The sequence below is a fragment of the Gopherus evgoodei genome, chromosome 1 (assembly GCF_007399415.2).
Source record: "Gopherus evgoodei ecotype Sinaloan lineage chromosome 1, rGopEvg1_v1.p, whole genome shotgun sequence".
Taxonomy (NCBI): Eukaryota; Metazoa; Chordata; order Testudines; family Testudinidae; genus Gopherus; species Gopherus evgoodei.
The window spans coordinates 272,083,085-272,109,609 of NC_044322.1; the positions used below are offsets into that span (position 1 = coordinate 272,083,085).

At 43.9% G+C, this 26,525-nt stretch overlaps 1 protein-coding gene across 3 annotated transcripts in view; it reads right to left on the minus strand.

Moving 5' to 3' along the window:
* The window catches only part of MRTFA (myocardin related transcription factor A), a 169,070-nt gene extending 142,995 nt beyond the window's left edge, over window positions 1-26,075 (minus strand). For 2 of the 3 annotated variants that reach the window (XM_030546868.1, XM_030546859.1), the window contains exons 1-4: window positions 25,938-26,075; window positions 14,341-14,402; window positions 11,281-11,349; window positions 4,499-4,763 (exon numbers count right to left, since the gene is read on the minus strand). In XM_030546868.1, coding sequence (XP_030402728.1) covers window positions 4,499-4,763; window positions 11,281-11,304 — 289 coding nt within the window. In that variant the 5' untranslated portion in view covers window positions 11,305-11,349; window positions 14,341-14,402; window positions 25,938-26,075. The remainder of the gene's footprint in view (window positions 1-4,498; window positions 4,764-11,280; window positions 11,350-14,340; window positions 14,403-25,937) is intronic. The other variant, XM_030546863.1, reaches the window with a different exon arrangement.
* Between the last annotated feature and the right edge of the window lie 450 nt (window positions 26,076-26,525).

Consider the following 26,525-nt stretch of genomic DNA (forward strand, 5'->3'; position numbering starts at 1 on the left):
CTGTTTGTAACAAATATTGCTCTGATTGGGGGTAGGGAGAATGTTAATACAGGAACATCCACCAGCACCATTCCTTAAATGAAGTTGAACGCTATGCGTGACATCTAAGATATTAACACCTGTAATTTAAAAACTGTGTAAGTGTAGGAAAAAATGTGTTATGAGTTCCTTAAAACCATTTAGAGTGCTTGTGCTGCAATGCCTGAGAGAGTCCAGTCTGCATTAGCCAGTGTGGCAAAAATTTAATTCCACGTTCTGTAAACTATTCACTATACTGCACAGTGAAAGCTCTCAGATACCTGAGGCAAATGCCTGTTACAAGAATTGTAGTGACCACACTGAAACTCCACACATTCCAACCAGTAGAGTCTTTCCCCCAAGATGCCCCAGGCATTCTGTAGAGTGTAAGCAACCCAAACTCAAACTAAAAATATGACAAGCAGCTGCAAATTCTGTCCGAACCTGTAACGCCAGTGTTCTTCTGAATGACAAAACTGAATGCAAAGCTATTCAAACAATGAGAGAAGAAACCAAGACAGCCTCAGACTTATCAGAACACTTTACATGGCCCCAGGACAGAGAGATGACTTTCTAGTGACAAGACTGGTCAATGGGTAGAGCCCAAGGATAGGGTGAGGTAATCCTCCTCATGTGACTGAAATTAAAAGCTAAACAGGGAGTTCACTTAAAGTGACCGACTTGCATGAAATTCTTAAATCTGATCTCTTGCCTTTAGGGTTGGAAAAGGCACTCAGATACCATGATTATGGGTGCAAAGACATTCAGGATCATCTCACTGTGAGATTCACAAATATCATTTGTAATTGTAATAAAGTCCAGGGAAATCTAGAGAGGAACCCCTGGTTTAGAAAAAGTGGACACAAACTGATAGTCTCTTGCATTTCAGTTCTGCAGCAGTAAGAACATAGAATCTGCCACACTAGAACAGACTGATCATGCATTTAGTCCAGGATTCTCTGTTCCAAGAACAGAGAATGCCAAATGCTTCAGTGAAAAGTGTGAAGTTCCATTATGCATTTAAACTGTGCAGTACTCTAGCTCAGCTCTGAGTCAGCAGTGCCTGTCTGCAACTGCAAATGGAATACCCTTTAACACACACAGGTACCTCCAATCTTGCTCTGTCATGTTAAGGTCTCTCCTCCACACTCTACCCACTGCTCAATATCTTGGGTTTGGTCAGCTGTCACAGAAGCAGTTCCATTGGACAAGGCATTTTTCCCTAGTCAATTTGATAAAGCTAAAGAATGTTCAGGCAATCAAATGTCAACCCAACTGGCATAACAGCTGAGATTTTTGGATCAGTGTTTAAAATAAAAGATAACTGGAAATATAATCACACCTACATAACAAACAACTAACTACAGTGGTCAATATCTGTTAAGTTACCCAACTTCTGTCCTCATCAATGTCACTAAGAACTCCATTTTAAATATCTTCTATAAAGAAATTTTTAAAGAACAAATTTATTGATCTAAGATGCATTAATATATTATGTCACAAACAAAATCATTCATTGCAGAGACTCATGAACCATTAAACAGGGTGTCCTTTTACATTGAAACAGTTTGTAGATAGTTGTATTTACGTAACAGCTTTCATCCTACGGTATCTTATAGACAAGAATGGGTGTGTGTATACATTAGTGTTAAATACACACCCAAATTACTTTGCCCACAAATAAAACACAGCAGCTGTTCAGAAGCACACAGCAACAAACCACAGCTTTAGGAGTGAAGAATACTCTATACATTTGAAATTATGAGGGGAATTTAAGTATTTAGGCTACCCAACTTGGGAATCTGACCTGTCACCAGGACTAATATTTGTAGTTCTTTGGAAAATATTACAAGTTATCTTTAGTGACCATGACCATCTATGGACACTGGATTTTATCTTGTCTGAAAGATAGCACCCTCCGGCAAAATAATTCCCCCTATCATGCTGGATATTGTTTCAGTATCAACCCTACATAGAACCACATAATCGATCACTAACCCCATTTCCTGCAGTACCCTTAGCTTCCCCTTGAGGAAAGATGAATGGGAGCACTTTTCCACCCACAAGTACTTTCCAGACCCAACCCTGTTTAACTTGTTCGTGCTAAGTACATGACAGCCCACAGTGGTATGGCTACAGATTAAATCCTTAAGCACTACTGTAACTCAAGGAGATGTGTCTCAAGAAATAGAACAGGGGTAGGCAACCTATGGCACACGTGCCGAAGGCGGCACACAAGCTGATTTTCATTGGCACTCACACACCCGGGTCCTGGCCACCAGCCCAGGAGGCTCTGCATTTTAATTTTAAATGAAGTTTCTTCAACATTTTAAAAACCTTCTTTACTTTACATACAACGATAGTTTAGTTATAGACTTATAGAAAGAGACCTTCTAAAAACATTAAAATGTGTTACAGGCACGCAAAACCTTAAATTAGAGTGAATAAATGAAGACTCGGCACAGCACTTCCGAAAGGTTGCCGACCCCTGAAATAGAACATAACCTCCATAAGAATATATTCAGCTGTGGACATTGTAACCACAGCATAAGGGGAAAGGGCTGAGAAGAATAATTCCCATTGCCTTCCTTCCTGTCCCATCTAAAAGATTTACTTTTGTTACCAGGGAAAACCCCTCTAGGTGATACAAGTAATTGGGTTAGCCTCCAGGGAAAGGCATTCCCAGCTTTCCTGAGTCACAAAAATGGATAAGCCCAAAAAGCAGAGTACATTGACTTAAATCATCAATTTTAATCATTATTTAAATAATTGGTTTTAATCACGTTCTGCATTTGTAGATTTTAGTTGTTTTTCTAAAGAAAGACTGATTATAACTGGTTGGTATCCATTAAAACATGTTGATTTGCAACTAAATAAAACCTTTACACTAAAGTTGGTGGTTCTTTTTGCTAACCAGGCAGATCTAGTGTATCTATACAAATTTATTTAAGATATTACATAGCTTAATTTACATTTATTCAGATTCTTAAATTTTACATTTTTATTACCTTAGAAAATGGTGAGTGATGCACATTTTCTCTCTTACTTGATGATTAATTTATAACTTGTGATTTGGGCCAAATTCTACTCACACTAAGTTAGAATTCAATTTAAAAATGCATAAAAACATCATCTAAATATTTGTATTAAATAAAACAACTTTAAATGTGATAGATACATAAAAATGTTTATCAAAAAGTTTATTAAAACATTTTGTATTAAAACAAAGTGATTTATTCAACAAAGGAAGTATTTATAGTTAGAGAATTGTAAACTGTTTCTGGTTTAAGATCCTTGAAGATTTTAAAACTAGTGATCTCATCTTCACATTTAGATTTTTAATTTATAGATTGGAAGAAGAAAACAAGCCTTCCTACTGTTCAACGTCCAATCAGTTTCGTAACTTTGGATGAACCAGTCATTGAATTGAACTAGTCCAATAAACTGAAATAACGAAAATACTCTCTTGGCACTGGCAAAAAAGACTACTGCTCTCAAAAGTTGATTTAGCAATTCAACAAACTGGCTCCATGTGCTTAGCCAGTAAGTTCTTTAAAACTTTGAAGCAAATCGTATTATTTTTTGTATTTAAATTAAATTTTAATAGATAAGCACCTTAGATATTTAAATATAAGGTTGAAAACCTATGTAATCTTAAATATGTTTTTAAATAAACCCTGTATTTAATTTAAACCAAAAAATCCAATTTTTTCTTAAATCAATTTTTTTATCCATCCTGATGAAAAAGTCTCCCTGCCCCAAATTAAGCCGTCACAGTTAATTATTAGTCATTTTCCCCAAATACCGAGCAATGGCCTCCACAGCCATTTCAAGTTTCCCAATTTGAGATTTGTTGGGTTGCAATTATAAACATGAGGTGCCAAATGCTCAACCCTCACTGGCATCAACTGTACCTTGCAGGATCATGCTGTAGGTGATGTCTGTCCTCACATAAAATCAGGCTTAGCTCACCTGCTCTTTCTGAATTCAGGATCCTTCGCAACTTTAATAAACCTAACTGGCCATTTTAGCCAGTCATGGCAAGAAAGATTTCTAACTGACTGAACATAGGCAAACACGACTCATAGAAGAGTCACCAGCTCCAAGAGGATAGCCTGAAGATGAGATGACACTTCCTTTGCTTTTATCTTTTGGTTTTGCACAACTCTTAATCACCACACAGCATATGATGGTTATTCTGCCAATTACACAGGCCAATAACCCACAAGCATTCATTGTTAGTCCTCTGAGACTTCAAAAGCCAACACGAGTCACCAACCCTTCTCCTCAGAAGTCAATCTTCTTCTGCTCTGCATCAGTTTCCCACAGCTATACTTGCGCTGGATTACAAACTGTTCATATTAATTATGTATTATAAATGTAAGTGGCACTGTATTCAAAGCATGTGCCATGTCAACTTGCTGTATCTGCTGAAGCTTGGTTACCAGGAACAAGGACATCACAGAACTGTGCCACTTACCATTCTTCCTCTCACTTAGTGGAGGGAGATTGGGGTTTCGGCCACGGTGAAGATTCAGGGTCAACTCGGGCTGCAGGGAGAGCTCCTGCAGCTCATTGGCAACAGCTTCGCTCTGGGGACTTGGCGCCGCAGAAAGCGACACCAACACCGGTTCCTCATCATTTTCGCCAGCCCCTCCTCCGTCCAGCCCATTTCCAGCAATGGCGGAAGGGGGCAGGCACACCACACCGGAGAAATCCACTTTGGCTTTCGTGATGGTAACCTGCTGAAGGGACAGAGAACACAAGTTTGGTACTTATTATACAGTGAACTATCCCACCTCCCTTGCTGAAGATGGTATCTCTACATTTAAAACCAATGTTATTTCTAGATACTTGTTAGAATTCATTTTCAACTGAGTTCAATTCAAACCCAACACTAGTCACTTAAACCCAGTATACCCACTGGATTAAAAACTCACAATCAATGCTGAGTCTGCTTGCTAGCCATGCTATTGAGCATGGTCACTCTCCTCTTGCTCTCTACCGATCTACAAGGTCAGCATCCTCAACCTACTGGTAATTCAAATTCCCATACTTCACAAGTTGGATTCTGCTTACCTTTTCTAATCTCCCAGTTAGTCACATTTACTCAGCTTCCCTGCTAATTTTTTAAGGGATCTCCTTGTTTTATAGCAATATATTGTCTTAAAAGGTTAATTATCAACTTGAAATCTAGTCAGTTTCTTAAAATGAGTAAAGTAATTTCAGGGACTACATGCATGTGTTCACCTGCCTTCTTTTACACACACATTTTCACACCTAAAAAGTTGCCATCTTCCCCCATTATGCAAAAAATCCATGTAAAACAGTGAAAAGTTTACTACGGAGAAAATCTTCAAGTGTTGTCAACTACACCGAGTAGTTGCTCTTTAATCTCTGAGCAATAGCAATGTAAACAACAAGATTAAGAGCCTCAATTATCCAAATAATTAACAGAATCAGATTGAATGTGAATATTTAAAACTCACAGCTGTACTTTCATGCAACTCCCTTTCAAATGACTAGAGCATCCAAGACCCAAGCAGTAGTATATCCAGCTCCACAGACTAGAGCACACTGGATGACTGGATGGCTTCCATATGAGAATCATCAGTAAAATGGTTACCAACATCGATATTTACATGGTAATTGCAATTACGCTGGACCATTCACATTCAGTTGATAGGGATGGCTGTGCTTCAATCTGAAGGCTTTTCAGATGCTAAACTTCCATTTTAAAGAGTTGTGAGCTAGCTATGAAGAAAAGGTAAGGATTTCCTGATGATTTTATCTAGTCCAGAAAACCCTCCAAATAAGAGTAAAAGCCTAAATCTGGTGCAGAACTTTTTTTTTCTTGACTGAACAGTAACTTTTTTAGTTGAAGATTTCCACAGCCTTCCTCCACTCTTGGCATGTATATTGAGCCAAATGGCCAGCACATAAACTGTTAACCTGAATCAGTTTGAAATTGGTTCAAACTGTTTTCCCATTCCCCTTTTGTAGGCAAGGCTTCAATTACTTTGCTTCCATTTCCCTTTCTTTCCCCATCTCAGAGATGCTTAATGTTTGCAGAGCACTTTGAAAACTAACACCGAAGAGCTAAGTGATAGTAACTTTTTCTCCGAAGAATGCTCAGTAACTTGTCCACCTTGTGTCTCTCCTATCTTTGGACCAACATGGCTACAACACTGCAAATACAGCACATGCACTAACAAATATTGAGAACTGGTGGCACGCTGCATACTGAGTTATTTCAGATATGTTGTCATATATTCATCCCTAGGATCCCAGCTCATGGTCTAATCAAGACAAGCAAGGGGAAGGAGGTGGAAGAAGAAAAAACTACAAAGAAGTCAAAGGAAATCAGTACTTGCTCTGACAAGACTCTAGTGAAATGAAACAAGTCTGCTGCAATATGAAGTATTTGGTTTTACATCACACTTTAGTCAGAATATGCCTACGCCTTCCTAAGTACATTTCCTCTAACAGAAACAGAAGTGTTACTTTCAAACGGATATGAGCAATGAGGGCAAATGTGTTACTCTAAATTTGTCTGCATTGTATTTAATTCTTATATAGGGTGTCTCCCTTTTGGAGGGGTTCTGTTCCACATTGTGGACCACTTTACAAATGGTAACTGCAAAGGAAAAATAGCAGTCTGACACAAATGCAGCAACCCTGGCTCAATGCATCATGAGTGCCCCAAACAGTCATTCTGTCCCTACAAGTCTCAGATATTTTGTGAATACTAGGATGCAAAGACTGCTGAGATTCAACCATCACCTAGGGAAGAAGCAGGTGTGGTGTTTTGTTAAAATTTAGTTTTGTTTGACAGAATTTGGTATGGTGCTTCAAATGCTGTATGCGAAAGATGCTGAATCTTGACTTCTGTAGTCAGAAGCTTGATCTTTTCAGTAGGCTTCCAATATTGCAATCCATCATGCCACATGCACAAGAATGACATTTTACAGGGAGCTGTAAGTTACACACATTATTATTTAGAAGATAATTAAATATTTAAACTGTTTGTTGTGCTGTCACACTTTTTTAAAAAATGAGTATTTTGCACAAACAAATATACTGTATCATGAGGAAGATATATCTATACACAGAGAAAATGAAAAAATGGGAGTTACCATACACACTATAACGGGAGTGATCAGTTAAGGTGAGCTATTACCAGCAGGAGAGAAAAAAAATGTTTGTAGTGATAATCACAATAGCCCATTTCCAGTAGTCAAAAAAGTTTCTCTCTCCTGCTAGTAATAGCTCACCTTAACTGATCACTCTCATTATAATGTGTATGGTAACACCCATTGTTTCATGTTTTCTGTGTGTATATACATCTTCCTACTGTATTTTCCACTGCATGCATCTGATGAAGTGGGTTTTAGTCCATGAAATCTTATGCTTAAATAAATGTGTTAGTCTCTAAGGTGCCACAAGTACTCTTGTTCTTTTTGCAGATACAGACAGAGGCCTTGGCTACACTGGGGCTTTACAGCGCTGCAACTTTCTCGCTCAGGGGTGTGAAAAAAACACCGGAGCACAGCAAGTTACAGCGCTGCAAAGTGCCAGTGTAAACAGTGCCTCAGCGCTGTAAGCTAATCCCCACAAGGAGGTGGAGTACCTGCAGCGCTGGGAGAGCTCTCTCCCAGCGTTGGCGCCACGACACACTCGCACTTCAAAGCGCTGCCGCGGGAGCGCTCCCGCAGCACCTCTTTGAAGTTTTGAGTGTAGCCAAGCCCTAAGACGGCTGCTACTCTAAAACCTGAGAAATAAGACACTCCTCTTCCCCCAGGCATTAATTATGCCCCATTTTCTCCTGGGTTTTGAATGCATCAGACCACTCTAAATTCAAGAGAGACTTAGCCTCTACTATAGGCTGCACAAACAAATTTCAAGATTTAGGATCGTTACATAGATATCAATAATATTTTTTGATAAATTTGCTGGAGACTAACATACTGCCAGAGAGAAGTCAACTACTTACCAGGGAAGTGGGAGAGAGATCAAGTGTTCCTACAGTCTCTCTAGTAAAATATACACACACATTCATTAGAGTCCCAGTGCTGTAGATGCTCAATGCATGTACCTCCCACGGGCTTCAGTGAGAGTTTCACATAGTAGGGAAGGAATTCAGCCCTTAACACTGAATATTTTAAATTAAATAAAAAAAACAGCAATAGCTTCCTCAATATGAAATGCAAGTAAATACTAACAGAAACCCTCCAGGACAAAACAGATTTAAAAATGAGGGGAGGGGAAAAGAGAAAGAAAGAGGAAAAAACCACGTTTTCCCAGTCAAGTGACAACACTGCTATGAACAGCATTTCCCATTCTTCTCTCCTTGAAATCTGTTTGCATTTGCAGTGTTGCCAGAGTAATAGCAATTTCAACCAATTTAAGAATTGCTAAGCAACCTGGAGCAGCTAACAGCAACAACATGCATGCTCAGCTAGGCTATTTTAGGAAGAAGAAGTCACTTTCTAAAAGAAAAAAAAACAACAACTTAAGAACACCCTTTTGTTAAATGATTGTGCCAGCTGTGATCAGCCAGCCAGAAGAAGAGGTAATCTTGGATCAGAGTGGCTTTCAGTGGATCAGGCTTTGAGATGAATGAACAGAGAAGGAAGAGACAGAGTCATGTTGTGCCCAGAGGCATCAGTGCCTCCAGGTCATCACAACTCAGCAGAATAATCCAGGAGAAGGGAAATCTGAAGCAGATGGCAGCATCAGCAATATGTTAAATTGAGATGCTGCTAAATACAATCTCGTGTGTGTTCTGCTTATTATCCACAAATATCAGTGTCTAATCATAGTAAATTTACTGGTCTATGGTTACTCAGCTGCTGCGCTACTGAGTTCTGAAATGTCCGTGTCCCCTTCCCCATTAAAAAAATTGTACTTACATTGGTAATTAACTGGCTAATGGCTGTCAAAGCCACAAAGGAGCAAAGAAACTGGTGAAGCTGAAGGCTGCTGCGGCAAAGGGAGGGGTGGACTGAGCCACAGAGTCTAGAAGGTTTTGGAAAGATTATACAAATTCCATAAGCAACTGCCATTGAATATCTGATCACTTAGATTTCTCTAACTACACAGTCTTGTGCCAGATTGTTCAGGACTTCGGATAATCATAGTTACAAAGTAAAACGCCAGGAAGCAGTTATAAAACAAAGATCCAGGGCCGGCTTCAGCAAGTGCGGGGCCCGATTCGTACTCACTCAGCAGCGCTCTGGGTCTTCGGCAGCTCTCTGGCAGCGGGTCCTTCACTTGCTCCCGGTCTTCGGCGGCACTCAAGGGCTTGCTGCCTAAATGCCGCCGAAGACCCGGAGCACCAGTGGGTGAGTAAAAATTAAAAAGGCGCCAGCACAGGGCCCAACTCCAGGGAATTGGGCGAATAGGCCTAAAGCCGGCCCTGCAAAGATTATGTGTGCACTCTATAAGGAAGCACAGGCTTGTTCAGACACCACTGGAATCCCAGCCACAGAAGAACATGATGTTTACACAAAAACACAGAGCAAGAGTATATTATAGGAATTTAACACAATCAGTTCCTCAACTCCAAAAATGAGAGAGACAGAGAAGTAAGGAAATCCTCTTTGGTTAAGTTGGGTGGGAAGCAACATTTTTGTTCCCACTTGCCTCCCCAATGTGTACTATACACAAATGCCTTTAGTGGAGAGTTTTTCTAAAGACATACTGTGGTATCTTTCAGAGCTAACTGTCCCAGTTCCTGACTGCTTCTTGGAAAAAATACCCTCCCTTGCTCTGAAGCTGCTTGAAGACAGATATATGCATATTCATTTGAGTGAAACCAAATTCTGGTTTCCAAGATTTGTTAGCCCCAAAACACTGCTTTCTCCTTCAGATCATTAAATAATTAAATATACAAATTGTCTCCAAGAAAATCCTGACGGGACTTTTTGTGGCGGACAACAAATTCTGAATTTCAAACTCAGAGACAGCATCCCTTAAACCAGTGGTCACTAACTGTTCGATTGCAATCAACTGGTCGATCCTAAAGGACCTCCCAGTCGATCGCGATCTCCAGCGGCGCAGCAGGATTGCCACCAAGACAGGCTCCCTGCCTGCTCCGGCCCCACACCGCTCCCAGAAGTGGCCAGTGCACCCTGCGGCAGAGGGGACAAGGGTAACCCTCCATGCGCTGCTCCTGCCCTCAAGCACTGCCCCCGCAGCTCCCATTGGCCAATAGGAGTTGTGGGTGCAGTGCTTACAGAGAAGGGCAATATGAGGAGCCTGCACCCCCTCCCAAACCCCAACTCCAGCTAGGTGAAAGTGAGTGAGTGTGCGGGAGAGCAAGTGACTGAGAAGGGCGGGGATGGAGTGAGTGGGGCAGGCCTTTGGGGAAGGGGTGGGGTAGATCCTGGGTTGCTCTTAAATTCAAAAAGTGATCTTGGATGTAAAAAGGTTGGAGACCACAACCTTAAACAAATCAGATACAAGACTATCATAGAGGGATTGGATAATGTTAATTTGCTAGCTCACTCACTTCTTTCAATACGCCTCCTTCCACTTCACTTCATACTAGCCATACCAAGTCAACACCCATGTCAATCCATGGCTTGCCCTATAAGAGGTTCTCCAGGAATGAAGCAATTCTCAGTCTTTCCTTTTATCTTTGGATATCAAAGAAGTTACCTCCACAAGGGATATATTAAGAAAGGTATTCAGTATACTCCCACTTAGGTTGCAAGTAGGAAACACATGGAGGCAGGACTATTTTTCCAGTAAATTTAGATCCTGGCTGTTTGGCCTGAAGACTGACACCACAGCTGTCTATACTATAGCACAGGAAGCAGTAGTGCAAGCTCCTCACAAACTCCGCATCTTGACAGTGTACATCAGTTCTAACCTGGGGGAAATCACCTTAAGGTAAATGAGTTCAGCTGCTCCTGCTGAGAATGCCCATGACATGATCCATTAATTAGCACAATTTTTTTATTATTATATGTAAATATAAAATTCAGACACTGGTCCTCTGGGAACTGAACTGTGATCAACTCATTTCACAAAAGCAAATGAACCATTTTCAGTTACTATCAACCAAGGCTGGATTAGAACCAGTGACTCCAAGGTGAAAGGTTGTGTTTATGCCATCCCCGATTCCTTGAGTCACCATCCTCCAGGCCTTCATTTAAAAATAAAAAAAGAACATTCTTGCAACACATGCAGACAGAAAACAGAAAAGTTAAAGGGACAGATGGGTGTGGTGGCACGACTGTATCCTGCCCCAATTACCTTAACGAGTAGGGGACAGGCCATCTTTGAAGATCACCTGAAATCGTTTCACTGTTGCCTTGAGCAAATCTGCCAATATAAGATCCAAAACAAAACATGTTGGGGCCAGCAAGGAAATAGCAAGAAATTTTATCAGACTAAAGGGTCTGAACAGCTGTTTGTTAGGGCTTAGAAGGAGCAGCAAGAATGAGCATGTCTGTGTAATTACATCAAAAACAGCATCATCTGTACAATGGCTGATAAATCCATGTAGATAAAGGCAATTCCCCCATTAGCCTTAAAAAATCCACTCATCTAGAACCATATTTCTAATGCTCTACAGAAATTTTCCTAAAAAAAAAATTAATTCATTTTACTCAGTCCAGCAGTGATAAAGGTTTAAACAAAAGCTCATAAAAATCATTATCAAATTACCTTCATTTCTTGAATACATGAATAGCAGGTTCAGAAATACAGACCAGAATCCTACATATTTTCAAATACATTTCATAATCCAATGCTTATAACAGGCGTTCTGTGGTTTTCCAACTTTTTGAATATGGCAACAGAAGTCTGGGTGTGCATAAAAACAAAAAATACAAAGGACTGGGGTATCAGAAGTGTCACTCGTCACAGTTTTAGGAAACTCATGATGTGGTATTTACTAAATTAATCCTGCTCAAAAACATGAAAATAACCCCCTTTTCCCATCAAAGTCTGTACTAAAGCCCTGCAGTGGGTGTGAGGGGAAGAATTCCTTTCAATTTCAAGAGCTGCAACCTATTAAGCCTTGAACTGGTAAAAGTCACCAAATGAGCATCTAACCCCATTTATACTCTCCCCAAATATTGTTTGTGTACAATTTACTGTCCACTTTGTGCAATATTCCTTTAAAGGTTTCACACACAGTATAAAGTAATTTCCTCTGGCACTCTAGAGCAACCACTACCATCCAAGAGCAGAGCAAAGGGTTGGTTTTATTTTATTCACATAGACTAGTGAAGTTGATCCAGTAGTTCAAAAGCCATTAGAGTTATTAATACAAGACCTTTATTGCAGAAAACAGAGGGTTTGGAGGAAAACTAGTTTACAGGTACTGAAGAGGTATATTCCCTGAAGTGTTTCTCTCCCCCTCCCCCCATCTTATCAGACTAACCCATCTGTGTGGTCATGAGCAGAGACTGCCAGAAGTTTTCTAGGCCCATTCACCCTCTCCAGTCATGAGTATCTCACATGCTCTGAACCCCAAGAGTTACACCAATCTGAATTCAACTTCCCTACCTTCCCCCTCAATGGTCCCCAATTTGGAATCCCAGCTTCTTCAATGTGGTTTTCAGCTCTCTGAATACTAACATGACATCCATTTCAATGTCAAGGCCAGCAGAGAATTCCAAATTATCCAAGATCTTTTACTCCCTTTTTTTCATTGTGACACCTGCCTACATCAACCTATGGATTTCCAGCTGTTGCAAAGATCTAGGCAGTTTCATCTGCAGCAATGATCCTGGTATACTTTAAAACAGTGGTGGGCAACCTGCGGCCCGTTAGGGTAATCCGCTGGCAGGCTGCGAGACAGCTTGTTTACATTGTCTGTCCGCAGGCACGTCCGCCCGCAGCTCCCAGTGGCCGTGGTTTGCCATTCCTGGACAATGGAAGCTGCAGGAAGCGGCGGCCTGCACGTCCCTGCGGGCCGCTCTGCTGTTTCCGGCCAACAGGAGCTGCAGGAAGCAGAGCGGCCCGCAGGGACGTGCAGGCCACCACTTCCTGCAGCTTCCATTGGCCAGGAATGGCAAACCACGGCCACTGGGAGCTGCGGGCGGACGTGCCTGCGGACAGACAATGTAAACAAGCTGTCTCGCAGCCTGCCAGCTGGTTACCCGGATGGGCCACATGCGTCCCACGGGCTGCCCACCACTGCTTTAGAACATATTAACATTCCACCCAAGATGATTGGTTTGTTAGCCAAAGGTATTAAGGACAGAATAGGTAGAGAAATTTATTCTTTTCATCCCTAAATGTGGCCCTATCACTTGAGACCTAAGGCACACTGGTGGAGAATAAATGGGTAATAAATAATGTGGGAAAAGCTTGCACTGGTGTTGCCCATGCTTTACCAGTACTGTGGTAAAGGATTCAGCCTCCATTATGGTCAAATAGGCCGGCTCTTTTCCCCCCTCCAAAATAAAGAAGTAATATTGAACAGAACCAGTACATTGGAGAAATCTAAAACAAACCTTAAGCCTGGCTTTACAGCCTTTTTGTCAGTGCTACTAGAATTGAACTAATGCTTTTCTGTCTCTTTGGACTCCATTACAGTAAATTTTTACCAAGTTAGTAACCAGGCTGTAACAGATACAGGTGACTACGTTTAGCCTATGGCCAAAAACGATTGTTTAACACATGGCTCCTGATCCTGAGGTCTACCCTGTATCATCCCTTCTTTTGGGCAGGTTTACATCACAATTGCCAGGCCACAATTGAGTTCTAATATGGCAATAATTCTTCTCTGTAGACAGAATCGCCTGTTTGCGTATACCTGAGTGAGCCAGCCTACCTACCATAAAAGCGTTCAGATACAAGCATGGTATAAGAACTTATATAGAACAGTCTCAGTACAGGAAAACATCCCATATGAACATACTGTATTTAACACACTTCTCTGTACTGAGACCAGCAGCTGAGGCAGTATGAGTAGAAACAAGGTTGTTTCTACAAAATAATACAAACTGGGCTCTTCAGCAAGATACAAGCCAGCTCTGACTTTCTTATGACTAGAAAATGCTGCTACATGGATGCACTCAGTGTTGGATATAACTACAACAGCATGTCAACATCTGTTTACACTTGCAATGGTACTAGTATAGATGTGTCCTGTGTTTTTCTCTCTTCTGGGAAGCTGTCAGTTCTCTATAGGGGTTTCCAAAATTCCATCTTCAGTGGAGTATGGCAATGACAGTGACCATCACAGATAGTGCCAACAAGGCAACGGTAAATTTAAAGATACAGTACAAAAGAGCAAACAGGTTTGAAAACAAAGGTATGAGACTGCCCTCTCCAAAGGGGAAATACATTTATACATACCTTGCTTACAGTTCCCACAAACACACAGAGTTTGGTTCCATGCCAGCAGCTCCTTCTGATCACTGAAAAGGGGGGAAAAAAACAAATTCAAGGCTCTTCATACACAAAACAGCCCACATTCTGTTTCAGCATGAGACAGAGTTCCTCCCAGAGAGTTTTTTGTCACTAGCTTTAAGTATTTTGGTACACACAATGACAAAAGTAGGACTGCAACAGGTAAATACCAGCTACCATTTTGGCAGCTGCACCCTTAGCACTGCCAAGGTAGGCCTTCTAGTTCAGTGTTGTTGATCTTTCAGTTCCAAAAGGAACACACTGTCTTGAGACCTCGAGTGCCAACAATATTCAGTACATAAACTGCCCCTCTCCCAACCAGCCCAGCCCTAAACACAAAATGAGGAATCTGGGAGAACATTATGACTAGTTTATTTCTTATGTTACCCATCCAAACAGAAGAGCGGACAAGAAAAGGCAGCATACATCCCATGGCTTTGTCAAGGTTGCAGCAGGAATCTTAGATTTCTGCAGACTTTTTCTTGAAACCTTACGTGAAATGTTGAGTTAAACATGTAGCATTAAAAACCCCTATTTTTGCTTGGTGCCATAGCCTGAATATGAACATACGCCAGAAGCACTAACTAAGGTGGACCAGAAACTAAAGTTAGTCATTATTTCAGATCCTCCTTAAAGCCTGCTATCTTAATGAGAAGACAGCAAGGATGGACACAGGTTTCCAACCACTAACTGTGGGCTCTCCTCACTTACATCTATCCTCCATACAGATAACTTCTGATAAAATGATGAGTAGCCATACGAAGGACTCAGGCTACATCTATACTACAGCCAGGATCGACGCTCTGAGATTGATCCACCAGCAGTCAATTTAGCACGTCTATTGAAGACCCACCAAATCGACAGAAGATTGCTCTCCAGTCGACCCTTGTACTCTACCTCCCAACGAAAAGGGTAAGGTAAGTCAACGGGAGAGTTTCTCACATAGACCCCATGGTAACTTGAGCTAAAGTAAGTCAACTCCAGTTACATTATTCACGTTGCTAGAGTTGCGTACCATAGGTCGCTTGTACGCAGTAGTGCAGACATAGCCTCAGATACAAAACTTTATTCTGCTTTCTACTCCAAAATACATTTCTGTTTATATTAAGGGCTACAAAAACCATCATCAGAACCTCTCTAAAGAGGTGGAGGAAATAAATCAGTGCAGTCAGTGGCAGATTATCACATCATCTCTGGGAAAAAACAGCCTCTGCTTCCCACTGTATAGGCTTCAGCCCTGACAGTCCTGGAGACATTATGAAGTAACAAAGCAAGGCTGAAAAACGTTGGGGATGTGCAACAGAAAATATTATGAGCATCAGAAGGGAGGATAGGGTCAAGAGGACTGAAGAAACACGTGACCCACACTTAGGTGCTTGGACAGTTACGAAACAGGCACAAACTTTAAAAAAAAACCACAAAAAACAAAACACACACTCCACTTCCTAAAACCTGAGAAAGGAAAGACACATCCAAGGCAACTGCAAAAATATAAATTTGTTAGAAAGAATTCCACTTCTACCTGGGCAACCATTGTTCTGGAGGCAGCACACTGCAAGATGGTTAAACTATTACCACACTAATCTAAACTGATGCAAATATTAAACTTGAAGATCTTGCCATTTTAAGATCTTCCGACAGAATTTGAACTGTCATTGTGAAAAACATATTTCTATCCTTCTTCACATGAACTCAGTATGCTGCAGCACTGTCCAGCCTTGCCAGTCTCCAGCCAAATCAACCAAGATGGCCCCCACTCCTTACTAAATTCAGCTCAGTGAGTTATTAACTTTTAGACCTAGTTCTGACCATTTAAAATTCAACATAAAATGCCTGCTTATGAAAATGGACACTCAGAAGTCAAAACATCTTTTCAGAAAAGATTTTGCCGAATTCATGGGATTATACTTACTACCCGACAAAGGAGGTGGGGGATGTACATGCTTGTCTCACATCCACACTGCACCTCCACCATCGCTAGCACTGGTGAGGCTACACTGACGAACAAATCCTAATTTTCCTAGGCTAGGCAAGGCTAAAAAATTTATTCCTGAAGACTCAAAACAACTTGGACACACCTTTCCCAACTGGAGGCACCATGCAGATGTAACAATTGCTGGTATGATCTGTTGGCTCGTAAGCTTCGTTATGATTGCATCATCCATGACTTCTAGGAATAACATGATGCAATTCATATCATGTATGACGCAATATCAGCTTCAGATTGCATCATTCATTGTTTTGCCTAAAAAGCAAGTACTGTCCAAACCCAGTCATAGATTTATTCATAGATCCAGTCAAAGATGTATTTTAGTCATTTCTGGTTTAAATTGAGATCCCTTCCCTTTATAACTCACTTATCCTCCGCCATTCCCAAGTTAAGGGTCGTATATACTGACCCAATAGCATATCTGGAAAACTAGAGCCAATCAACAATTTTAAGCATCATTTTTGTTCTCAGTGACCCAGAATTAGTAAAGTTGGACTACACTTATTTCAGAAGCATTTTGGCTGTAGAGCAGTGTTATTGATGGAAAATATTTTAAATTACATTGCTTTATTGCCTGTCTCTACCAGGACATGATCAAAAAGTAAGTACTTTTCTACTCCTTTTTGCCTTTAACTATAAGAAATCACTGCAGGCAAAATTCTACCACCTAAGTTTTCCTGAAGAAAAAAGTAGTGTCATCATCGCTAAGAAATGCAGAAGTCTCATCTTGCTAATAAACTTCTCCATCCAATGGAAATGTTTATACATCACTGTTTACATGTTCAGGCCAAAACTGCTGCTATTCCAGTGATTGCAATGGGTTATTTGCCTTCGCTGGTGACTTGGAACTTGGGAGTGGCTGAACAGCATGGAAATTTACCAACTGGTACAAGTCTCTGATCTGAATGTGGCAACTGAGGTTCTGTACCCAATTGTTCCTGCAGCCAAACTGCCTTTCAGACTGAACCTATATTTTTTAAAAAGCCTTTAAGTGAATTGTACTGGTGATCAGTACCAGATGGACAGTCATAAAACATCTGACGAAGTGGGTATTCACCTACGAAAGCTCATGCTCCAAAACATCTGTTAGTCTATAAGGTGCCACAGGACTCTTTGCTGCTTTTCCAGTCATAAAACAGTTTCTCTATTTCTCCCCTGAAAAGGTAGAGTACAAGGACTCAGTACATACTCCTCCTCCTCTACTTCCAGCCACAAAAATGCAGGAACCCCAATTTAGGTATGTTTTCACTGCAGAGTTTACTTGAGTTATCTAAACTCAAGTTACTCCTCTTGAATTAGTCCACCTCAAGTGAGAGCAGACACCTCAAAACAACACTCAAGCTGCTGTGCTCACACAGGCACTGATGTATGTGGAACAGACTTCTGGGGGCATAGCCCAGGGTTCCATGTACCTGCAGTAAGCTTAGCCACTTGATAAATTCTTTCCCATTGCTCTCAGATGCAAATCTAATCCTTACTTGCTGCTTTTATAAACTAAACTGGAAAATGGAGCTGCTGGAGATTGCAAGATTTTAAAAACGGTGCCACTGAAGAGATTACAATCTGTTACACATCTGTGTAGGAATGAGATTTTATCCCAACATTTCTAAAGAAAACAAACCCTCCTGGTTTGCATTTATATAAAGTGGGTTAGGAAAATTAAGGCTAACAGTCCCAAGCAAGTCAGCAAATGGTGCAACTAAACCAACCTTAATTCTGGCAGACTACCAGAATTAGAGTCTTCATCCTCTTATACGGCTACTATTCTCGGTCATATTCTAACATACATAATATACACAGACTATCTTTGGGTCAATGCACTAATAGGGCACAAGACAAATAGTTTGTTATACTCACGCTCACACTGGCTCCTGCTGTGGGAAATCTCTCCACTAATACTACATCCCTGGAATTTATTTATTCGTAACAGATTAGGAACTGTTCCTAATATGTGACAGAAAATTGACTCCCCTTTGGATTGTGCACAGCAGAGGAAGAAAATACGGGAGACCAAGAGTCATGACAGAAAAGGAATACTTTTTGTCAATAAGAAAAAGAGTGAACTGTTTATTCGGTGGCCAAAACCACACTGGTATTAGGTCTCGGTCCATAATAATAAAATATTACTACTCTCATAGTGATTTTTATCTTTCAGGCACTTTAAAAGCATTCATCTTTAACAGACAATAGGAGGGAAAGAACTCTCCATTTAAGGAAACTGAGAATTAGAGGTTAAATAATTTTCCCAGTTCCATAAAGGTTGCTAGTGACAGAGCCAGGACCAGAAATCTGGAGCACCTGGCTCCCAGTCCAATGTTCAATACACACCTAAAAATTCACCGTATCAAAAATTCAAAAAATCACCACATTGGTGGTTTACTTAAGTGTGGTTTGACAACAGAGCTGACTTTGGGCTACCAAATCCATGCTACACATCCAGGTTACAAAGTGATACATTCCTTATCCTGCTCTTTGCCTGCCCAAGAAGAGAAGCCAAACGCATGTGACTTCTATATGCAGTTCAAAACAATCCGCTTGTATGTTTTGTTTCCTCCCTCTGATTAATTAATTGTGCACCTGAGGTCTCCTGACAAAAGGGTTTTCATGTACCACAATTATTTGAATGCTATGGGACAGGAATCTACATGCCTTTCCTATTACGAAAGGAGGACCAAACTGAAAGAGAAGGCTTGCCTCCGAACAAAACTAAATGAAACAGGACTAGAATTCCACCTGAGAGGCAGCACATAACAGTACTTTACAAACAGACCAAAAGGAAACCCCCAATAAGCAACTCATAATTCAGTGTCTAAGCTTTAAAGAGCATGTTAATTTTTAATAAATTAATTCCATTCTTAAATTTTTGTATAAATTTTTTAAAAATTAAATTAACTAATTAATCTAACCATGCCTGAAACTACAGAGGTGGTATAATGCTAGTATGAAGCACAGAACAGAGCCCAACAGAAAAGAGCATTATACAGATTATATCAATTACTTTTGATTTCTTAAATATAAAACTGACTCTAGGATACAAAATAGAAGATAACCAAATTTAAGATAAAATTTCCAAAGACAAACTAAGTGATCAAAAAAACATAAGTTTGTCTCAAAACATAAATTGATATGAATCAATAATGGGGCTGAAGAGGATGAACTACTGTTACTGCCATTGTTTCTCACTGCCAAAAACATGACATCATGGCAGAAGGAAGGCTCCCATATAAAGAATGCATGTCATTTATATCCTTCAAGGACACACTACTAATCCAACCTGCACTTAAACATCTCAGGAGCATCAACAGACCAGCACCTCAGACAGGAGGCCGAAAATTAAAACTGTTCTCATCCCACTCCCATTCATTTTCCCTAAAGGAGCTGCACTCCAAAGTGGATGGGGGAGGAGGGAAGGGGGACAGGAAATGTACATATGTAATTAACCACATGTTCTCTTCCTGAAGTGCAGAATGGTACTAGCTGAAGGTAGCCAGAAAAGAAAATTAACCAAAGTGGCTGGCTGAGCAGACAATCATTCATTTCATATGCCAGTTTTAGTTTACAGTTTCAGATCAGATACACTCATCAATGCACCTCAGCAGTGAGTTCAGCATGAAACAATTACATTTCACTTGCCTGGAGCAAGGATTTGGTAGTTCCAGACTGATGAACAGATTAATTTTCCTATCATGTAACACTACCTCTTCTTCAATGTCCCAGGAAAAGAGCTGACCATCACCCCAACTTTGCTAAAAAAGAATCCTATGTATTACATGGTATGCTTCCTTTAAAGAGACTTACTAAACACTAGATCTAGTTACAAGTAAAATCACCAAAAACAATGAGGAGTCCTTGTGGCTCCTTAGAAACTAACATGCATTTGGGCACAAGCTTTCATGGGCTAAAACCCAGTTCATCAGATGCATGGAGTGAAAATTACAGTAAGCAGAATATATATTCCAGAACATGAAAAGATGGGAGTTCCCTTACCAAGTGGGAAGTCAGTGCTAATGAGCCCATTTGCTTAAGGTGGAAGCAGCCTATTCTCAATAGTTGACAAGAAGGGGTGAACACCAAGGGAGGGAAAATTACTTTTATAGTGCTAATAAGGCCAATGTAATCAAAGTGGCCCAAGTAAATCAGTATGTTTCATAAGGCATCTTACACATAATAGTGAATTATTAGGAATGGAGCAGCTTGACAGCATGAGAGGCAGAAGACTCAAAGTTGTTATACCTTGTATTTGAGTATATTTGGGTAGAAAGCCTATATGAAACCACTTCATACACATCAGATTCACTGAAGTAAAGTAGAGATACATTTTAAACAGGTATAATGAAACCTTCTTATAGTGAAGCAATTTCTCCCCTTCTCTCTCTCAGCCCAGAATTTCAATTTAAGGAGCATTGAATTCCTCTCCAGAAAGAAAGGGGGCAGCAGAGTGGACATCCAGGCTATGCGCTGCCTCTCATTCTGGTGGCCCTGGCCAGGAGAGAATGAATACTCACCCGTAAGTTACAGGGCTTTGCTGATGCTTAAAGCCAGCCCTGGTGAAGGGTCACTGCAACTCAAACTGCAACTTATATAATTTTTCAAAACACTGAACAATGTGGAAATTTTGTTTTCCTATATTCACATACTTTAAGGCCAGACAGGACTATTAGGACTGTCTACTCTGACATCTCGCACAACACAGGCCCTAGAATTTCAACCAGTTTTGCATCACTATAGATTTATTAGATACAATTTAATTTTAAGCAGGTTCCACTGTATTTCTGAAAACATTTTAGGTATTTGTTTAATATAGTGAAACTTGTCTGAATCAATCACTCAAGGAACTGACAAATCCTTAACTTATTGAAGGTAATTTTCTATTATAGGTGTAGAAGAGTTGTATTCAGGGTATCAGTGAATATTCTGGGGTAGTCTCTTGATCGAATAGTCTCTTGTATAGGTGTTACTATAAAACAATTCTCAAATATTTTCATAGTGTAGACTACTTATTAGGATAGAGCCCCTCTGTTGCACACCTTCTCTCCCAGCCACCCAATTCAAACCGTCCCTGTAAAATTTAGAGACTTATGTAATGAAAACAATGTTAGTATAGTATTAATGAGATGGGATGGAAAAACTCTTTTTAATGAATGGGAACAGTTTCTGAGTTACATTTCCCACCCCCCAATCAATATTTGTGCTCCTTATTTCCTCTATCTGGATGTAGGACTTCACTTTTATTGGGGCCAGTCACCTTTTGTTGCTTACAGCTCCCATAACTCTAATCTCCATAACTGACTGTAGTCTGCTTCGGTTTTCCTGTACAGCTATTATCCCTGCAATTGAGGATAATCTGCAATATGATCAGAGATCAATGGTAAGAGAAATCAAGAAGTCATATTTTCTTTGCAAAGCAAGGATACTCTTAACTGGTGGAAGATGCAACATTCCTGTTAGGATTTAGGGATACAAGGGTCTGTGCAAAATACAGATTTTTATGGAATGAACACAAGCAAAATGCACTAAGAGCCAAAGCATCCCCCTGCTTTACAATCAAAAGAAAGTACCAAACTTTGAATCCAAGGATCTCCTGTTACTTCATATTTAAGGGGAGAAGCTGCCATATCTCTGTTATCATGATACTTTCAGACAACATTCACCCACACACACTTTCTGAATACCATTTCTTTCTGTAAAAAGAACAGTACTGTGGCACCTTAGAGACTAACATTTATTTGAGCATAAGCTTTCATGGGCTACAGGCCACTTCATCGGATGCAAGCAGTGGAAAATACAGTAGGAACACACACACACACCACGAAACAATGAGTGTTACCATACACACACTAATGAGAGTGATCAGTTAAGGTGAGCTATTACCAGCAGGAGAGAGAAAAACTTTTTGTAGTGGTAACCAAAATGGTCCATTTGCAGCAGTGGACAAGAATGTGAGAGAAACGGGGGGGGGGGGAGAGAAGAATAAACATGGGGAAATAATTTTACTTTGTGTAATGACCCATCCACTCCCAGTCTTTATTCAAGCCCAATTTAATGGTGTCCAGTTTGTAAAATAATTCCAATCCTGCATTCTCTTGTTGGAATCTGTTTTTGAAGTTTTTTTTGTAATATTGCGACTTTTGGGTCTGTAATTGAGTGACCTGAAGTGTTCTCTGACTGGTTTTTGAATGTTATAATTCTTACATCTGATTTGTGTCCATTTATTCTTTTACATAGAGACTGTCCTGTTTGGCCTATGATTCTGTGACCATATCAGCTAAAACTTGGCATGGTGCAGTAGGGAACACATGCACAGATGTAATGTACAAAGGTCTTTGCTATAGGTTTTGCTCACAAACATGATTTGCAATACTTGTTGCACCACCAGTATACACTAATAAAAAAATCAGTTTTCACATGTGTTCACTCTGCCTACATCAGGACATACAAGTATTTCTCATGCAAGGTTCTAGGGTTACCCAGGTGAAGAACTGGAGTCTTCTAGGTAGCTTCTGATCCACCATGGTGTTCGAGTTATTTTAAATATGCATTACCCACATAGCAAAAATCCTAGGCCCTGAGAAAACTAACCCAACGCAGGTGCAGACAGCATGGAGACTTTCTGATGCACACACCATATATATATATTTTATATGATATAAAAACAGCCCCCAAGACTCTAAATAATATGAGAAAAACAGCTGCTAAATATTAAGTGGGAGTACATAGGAGAAAAAGGAAAAGATACAGCAGGTCATTACAGGAGGGGTTATGAGCAGTGGGGGAATTCAGTACTTCAGGTGTCTCAGGGAGGGAATTCTGCAGCACACTGGAAGAGGGCTCATCCGGAGTGACATATTTGACGGGTAGACTCATAGGATGATGAGGTGTTTTGTTAGAGCGGAGAGGCAGGAGGAGGAAATGAGGTGTCTCAACTTTGGGGGGAGGGGGGCTCACGAGGATGAGGTAGTGAGAGATCAGATGTTACTGGGGGTCAGAAGAGGCATCTCTCTGGGGGGGCTCATAAGGGAATGAGGGGTCTCACTGGGGCCGTGACTAAGGAGGGGAAAACGAGGGGTCTCAACAAGCTGGGGGGCAGCAACAAAGCATCTCACTAGGGGGCTCATGAAGGGGCCTCTCCCTGCGCTGAGGGATATGGGATGTCTCCCCAGGGAGCTCGGGGGTGTCTCCCTACACTGGGGGATATGGAGGTCTCCCCAGGGAGCTCGGGGGTGTCTCCCTACACTGGGGGATATGGAGGTCTCCCCAGGGAGCTCGGGGGTGTCTCCCTACGCTGGGGGATATGGGAGTCTCCCTGCGCTGGGGGATAGGGGCGTCTCCCCAGGGAGCTCGGGGGTGTTTCCCTGCGCTGGGGGATAGGGGGGTCTCCCCAGGGAGCTTGGGGGTGTCTCCCTATGCTGGGGGATATGGGATGTCTCCCTGGGGAGCTCGGGGGTGTCACCCTACGCTGGAGAATATGGGGGTCTCCCCAGGGAGCTCAGAGGTGTCTCCCTACGCTGGGGGTATGAGGGTCTCCCTGTGCTGGGGAATAGGGAGGTCTCCCTGGGGAGCTCAGGGGTGTCTCCCTACGCTGGGGGATATGGGGGTCTCCCTGGGGAGATCGGGGGTGTCTCCCTATGCTGGGGGATATGGTGGTCTCCCCGGGGAGCTCGGGGGTGTCTCCCTATGCTGGGAGATAGGGGGGTCTCCCTGCGCTGCGGGATAGGGGGGGTCTCCCCGGGGCGCTCGGGGGTGTCTCCCTGCGCTGGGGGATAGGGGGGGTCTCCCCGGGGAGCTCGGGGGTGTCTCCCTGCGCTGGGGGATAGGGGGGGTCTCCCCGGGGAGCTCGGGGGTGTCTCCCTGCGCTGGGGGATAGGGGGGGTCTCCCCGGGGAGCTCGGGGGTGTCTCCCTGCGCTGGGGGATAGGGGGGGTCTCCCCGGGGAGCTCGGGGGGGTCTCCCTGCGCTGGGGGATAGGGGGGGTCTCCCCGGGGAGCTCGGGGGGGTCTCCCTGCGCTGGGGGATAGGGGGGGTCTCCCCGGGGAGCTCGGGGGGGTCTCCCTGCGCTGGGGGATAGGGGGGGTCTCCCCGGGGAGCTCGGGGGGGTCTCCCTGCGCTGGGGGATAGGGGGGGTCTCCCCGGGGAGCTCGGGGGGGTCTCCCTGCGCTGGGGGATAGGGGGGGTCTCCCCGGGGAGCTCGGGGGTGTCTCCCTGCGCTGGGGGATAGGGGGGTCTCCCTGCGCTGGGGGATAGGGGGGGTCTCCCCGGGGAGCTCGGGGGTGTCTCCCTGCGCTGGGGGATAGGGGGGTCTCCCTGCGCTGGGGGATAGGGGGGTCTCCCTGCGCTGGGGGATAGGGGGGTCTCCCTGCGCTGGGGGATAGGGGGGTCTCCCTGGGGAGCTCGGGGGTGTCTCCCTGCACTGGGGGATAAGGGGGTCTCCCCGGGGAGCTCGGGGGTGTCTCCGTGCGCTGGGGGATGGGGGGGGTCTCCCTGGGGAGCTCGGGGGTGTCTCCCTGCGCTGGGGGATGGGGGGGTCTCCCTGCGCTGGGGGATGGGGGGGTCTCCCCGGGGAGCTCGGGGGTGTCTCCCTGCGCTGGGGGATAGGGGGGTCTCCCTGGGGAGCTCGGGGGTGTCTCCCTGCACTGGGGGATAAGGGGGTCTCCCCGGGGAGCTCGGGGGTGTCTCCGTGCACTGGGGGATAAGGGGGTCTCCCCGGGGAGCTCGGGGGTGTCTCCGTGCACTGGGGGATGGGGGGGGTCTCCCTGGGGAGCTCGGGGGTGTCTCCCTGCGCTGGGGGATGGGGGGGTCTCCCTGCGCTGGGGGACGGGGGGGTCTCCCTGGGGAGCTCGGGGGGGTCTCCCTGCGCTGGAGGATGGGGGGGTCTCCCTGCGCTGGAGGATGGGGGGGTCTCCCTGGGGAGCTTGGAGGTGTCTCCGTGCGCTGGGGGATGGGGGGGTCTCCCCGGGGAGCTCGGGGGTGTCTCCCTATGCTGGGAGATAGGGGGGGTCTCCCCGGGGAGCTCGGGGGTGTCTCCCTGCGCTGGGGGATAGGGGGGGTCTCCCCGGGGAGCTCGGGGGTGTCTCCCTGCGCTGGGGGATAGGGGGGGTCTCCCTGCACTGGGGGATGGGGGGGTCTCCCCGGGGAGCTCGGGGGTGTCTCCCTGCGCTGGGGGATAGGGGGGTCTCCCTGCGCTGGGGGACGGGGGGGTCTCCCTGGGGAGCTCGGGGGTGTCTCCGTGCGCTGGGGGATAGGGGGGTCTCCCCGGGGAGCTCGGGGGTGTCTCCCTGCGCTGGGGGATGGGGGGGGGTCTCCCCGGGGAGCTCGGGGGTGTCTCCCTGCGCTGGGGGGGTCTCCCTGAGGCAGTGAGTGCGGAGGGAAAGGCGCCGCAGACAGCGAGCAGGGACCGGCCTCGGGGGACGGGGCAGAACCATCCGCGGCGCTAACAGGCGGGGAGCGGGCCCCAGTGTCTCCGAGGAGGGGCGGATCCCTCCCCACTACATGGAGGGACCCTGCAGCGGGGGGGGGGGGGGGCCTCGATTCTCTCAGAGGCCGGAGCTTACGCTCACCTGGTCACGACTCCATCCTGGCCTCAGCATCGCCTCGTCCCCTGCCGGAGCCGCCGCCGCCCCCCGAGAATAAACTTCCCCGAACTGGTGGCAACCCTCCCTCGCCGCCGCGGCCGGCTCCTCAGCCACGGAAACCGGCCCGCCCGGCCCGCCCCTAGGCTAGATGATTGACGGCTCGTGTTGCCAATCGGCATGCGCAGAGGCAGTTGAGTGTCACTAAAGCCAACCAGCGGCTGTCGAGCGGCCTGGGAAGCTAACGGACATGAATGGGAAGGGCAAGAGGGGATGGGACGAAATTACTTGTGACTGGCTTACAAAGCAGCCAATTAGAAGATAGAATTCATGACCTCGGCAGTAGGCGAGGTTAAACTGTCTAGCCCTCCGGGGAAGAGAGGCGTCTGGACTCTTAAAGGGATAGTACCCAGTGGGCCTCAAACTTCCCTCGCACTCCCTCCGTGTGTGCATGGGCTGCAGGGCACCGTCCGTGGGCGGCCTTACCAAAGGGAGGGAGGCACGATGAGTGCGGCAATGGAAATCTCGTTTCACCGACACTGCCGTACCCCCACACTGCAGAACCAAAAAAGAGAC